The sequence below is a fragment of the Pteropus vampyrus genome, unplaced genomic scaffold, assembly GCF_000151845.1.
Source record: "Pteropus vampyrus isolate Shadow unplaced genomic scaffold, Pvam_2.0 Scaffold157, whole genome shotgun sequence".
Lineage (NCBI taxonomy): Eukaryota > Metazoa > Chordata > Mammalia > Chiroptera > Pteropodidae > Pteropus > Pteropus vampyrus.
The window spans coordinates 750,779-753,133 of NW_011888938.1; the positions used below are offsets into that span (position 1 = coordinate 750,779).

Sequence of the window (2,355 nt, forward strand, 5' to 3'; positions counted from 1 at the left end):
TGGGGGCAGCGCTCACCCGACTTGGCCAGCAGGGTGCCCTCGCTGGGGTTCAGGCCCACTTGGGGTGCCAGCTGCCTCATCTTCTCGGCTCCTTCGGGAAACATCTCTGGGGTACGGGCTGGGGGCAGGGAGACGGTGAGCAGAGGAAGCAGAGTCAGGGGGGAAGAGGTAGGGGGAAGGGTGGGGGGGTCCAGCAAGCAGGGATGGGGTGGAGAGGGGTCCCTGGCTCCTGCCATGGAGTCAGAACTTGCTGGACTGTGCAGTGAGCAGCACTCAAGCCAGGCCTGGGCACGGGCGGGGGGGTGCCCACCCACTGCCACCCACTGCCACCCACTGCCACCCACCGAAGAGCTGCAGCCAGACGTTCCTAACGCCCGCCTTCTGCGTCTCCAGGTACAGCACGGCGAAGTGCGCGTAATCGGTGGACACCACCCGGATGTCGGTCTGGGCCATGGCTGAGGGCGCGAGAGACTGAGCCCAGGATCCCCCACCCAGGACACCCACCTGGCAGCCAGCACAGCCCCCCGAGCCCCCACCCCACAGCCTCCCACCCAGCCAGCCCTGCTGGCTGCCTGCCCCCCGCTCCAGCCACCGCCCCGCCTCACCCGCATTGCTGAACTGTCCGTCCACAGCACCCCTGCTGAAGGTGGTGTCCATCTTCTGACATCCGCCATCGGGCCTAGGAGGAGGAGCCATAGCACCCTGAGCAGCGGCCCCTGCAGCCCCAGCCCTGCCCGCCATCCTGAGGCCACTGCCCAACCAGGATGCACATGGCCACCACGCATGCAGCGGGCTGGGGCAAGCTTACGGTTGCCTCACGGTCACCTTGCAGGCGAGGAAGCACGCTGGGGAGGGGGCAGGTACTGAAGGCTTGGTCAGGGCACAGCCAGGTCATGTGGGGTCTCCCCTCCAGAGTCACACACAGACCCAGGGACAAGGCCCTCCATGCCCAGGCGGCCGGTGGAGTCTCCGCCATGGGCTGGGTCCCTTAGGGGCAAACGGCTGCTGACGGCTCAGCCCCTGCAGTGCAGTGGCACCGACAGGGGCCTGGGTGTGACTCCTGTGTGTCAGCCACCCCTCTGCTGGCTCCCACCTGGCCTTACTCCAGCCTGGTCTAAGGCCCAGTCCAAGGCAGGGTTCGTGGTGTCGCTTACATGGAGTACCCAAACTTGAGGGCCAGGTCGCCATTGGCCGCAGGGGACACCCAGACCACGGGCATCTTCATGTTGTCCTTGGCGTCCAGGAAGCCCGGGTCATCCGACGCCGCCGCGACCACGTACCAGGTGCCCTGGAACTGCAGGAGGGTGCCGGGACAGCTGACCCAGTGTGGGGGACAGCTGTGACTTGTCCTGATTTGGGGCCCCGCTCAGTGGTGGTGGGCACCACCACCGCCAGAGGCTGGGCTGAGGGGCTGGTCTTCTGTCCTCCCCTGCCCACCCACCCCCAGGTGGGCCAGGCGGATGGGGACATTCCCTCGTCCCCAGGCTTGAGCTGAGCCTGGATCAGAGAAGCTGTGGTCAGCGCTGGGCTGCCCCTGGCCCTCCAGCCATTCTGGGTAGAAGGCAGCTGGGCCCCTGGGACCTGGATGGACAGAGCATCTGTGAGCAAGAGGGGACACCTGGGCACACCTGGCTGGCATCGAAGTTGGCCTGGATGGGGACCTGGGCCTGGCCTGGGGACACCCGGAGCAGGGCGAGGATGCAGCTGACCAGCAGTGTCTGCAGCATCATGGAAGATGGTCCTGGTGGTGGCGGGGACTCGGGAGCAGAGCCTTTATGCCTCTTAGGATGCCCTGGGGCAGCCGGCCTGCCCACCTGGGCAGACCTGCTGAGATAGGCTCCTGATCGAGTTTCACCCCGCAGCACCCTGGCCCCTCTCCGCTTCCTCCTGGGGAGGTGGCCGGATGCCCCGCAGCAGCGGGAGGCGTAGTCCTGGCAGGCCCTCTGGGATGCTGGCCCCCGGCCCTCAACTCTGGCACAGCCCCCAGCCCGCCTCCTCCAGGGAGCCCTCCCAGAAGCTCATCTGCACATCGCAGTCTCATGATCCTTGATGCCTCTGCAGGGCCTGGCTGAGGTCTGCCCGGGTGGGGGCGGGGTGGGCAGGCGTACTGCTCTTTGTGAGCAAGGACCCAGCCGGGAATCTGGAGACAGCAGGAGTCGAGGCGCAGGGCTGCGAGGGAGACCACACCCCGGCAGGGGCTCGGCTTTGTGCCGGGGGTCAGGAGAAGAGGCAAGGCTCTGTGCTCTCAAGGCCCGGGCCGGGGCCCGGGGCCCGGGGGACGGGAGTGCTCAGGAAGCCGAGGGGATGCGGCCGTCTGTCTCCGGCCCACTCGGACCAGTCCTTGCCGTCGTGAGG

At 67.5% G+C, this 2,355-nt stretch overlaps 3 protein-coding genes across 4 annotated transcripts in view; all 3 read right to left on the reverse strand.

The window, feature by feature from the left end:
- LCNL1 (lipocalin like 1) overlaps positions 1-1,730 on the reverse strand; it is a 1,889-nt gene extending 159 nt beyond the window's left edge. Inside the window, exons 1-5 of the mRNA XM_011369964.1 lie at positions 1,629-1,730; positions 1,155-1,294; positions 606-679; positions 345-455; positions 17-118 (exon numbers count right to left, since the gene is read on the reverse strand). Coding sequence (XP_011368266.1) covers positions 17-118; positions 345-455; positions 606-679; positions 1,155-1,294; positions 1,629-1,730 — 529 coding nt within the window. The remainder of the gene's footprint in view (positions 1-16; positions 119-344; positions 456-605; positions 680-1,154; positions 1,295-1,628) is intronic.
- The window catches only part of PTGDS (prostaglandin D2 synthase), a 24,915-nt gene that overhangs the window by 5,436 nt on the left and 17,124 nt on the right, over positions 1-2,355 (reverse strand). The window lies entirely within an intron of this gene.
- The window catches only part of PAXX (PAXX, non-homologous end joining factor), a 4,094-nt gene that overhangs the window by 126 nt on the left and 1,613 nt on the right, over positions 1-2,355 (reverse strand). The window lies entirely within an intron of this gene.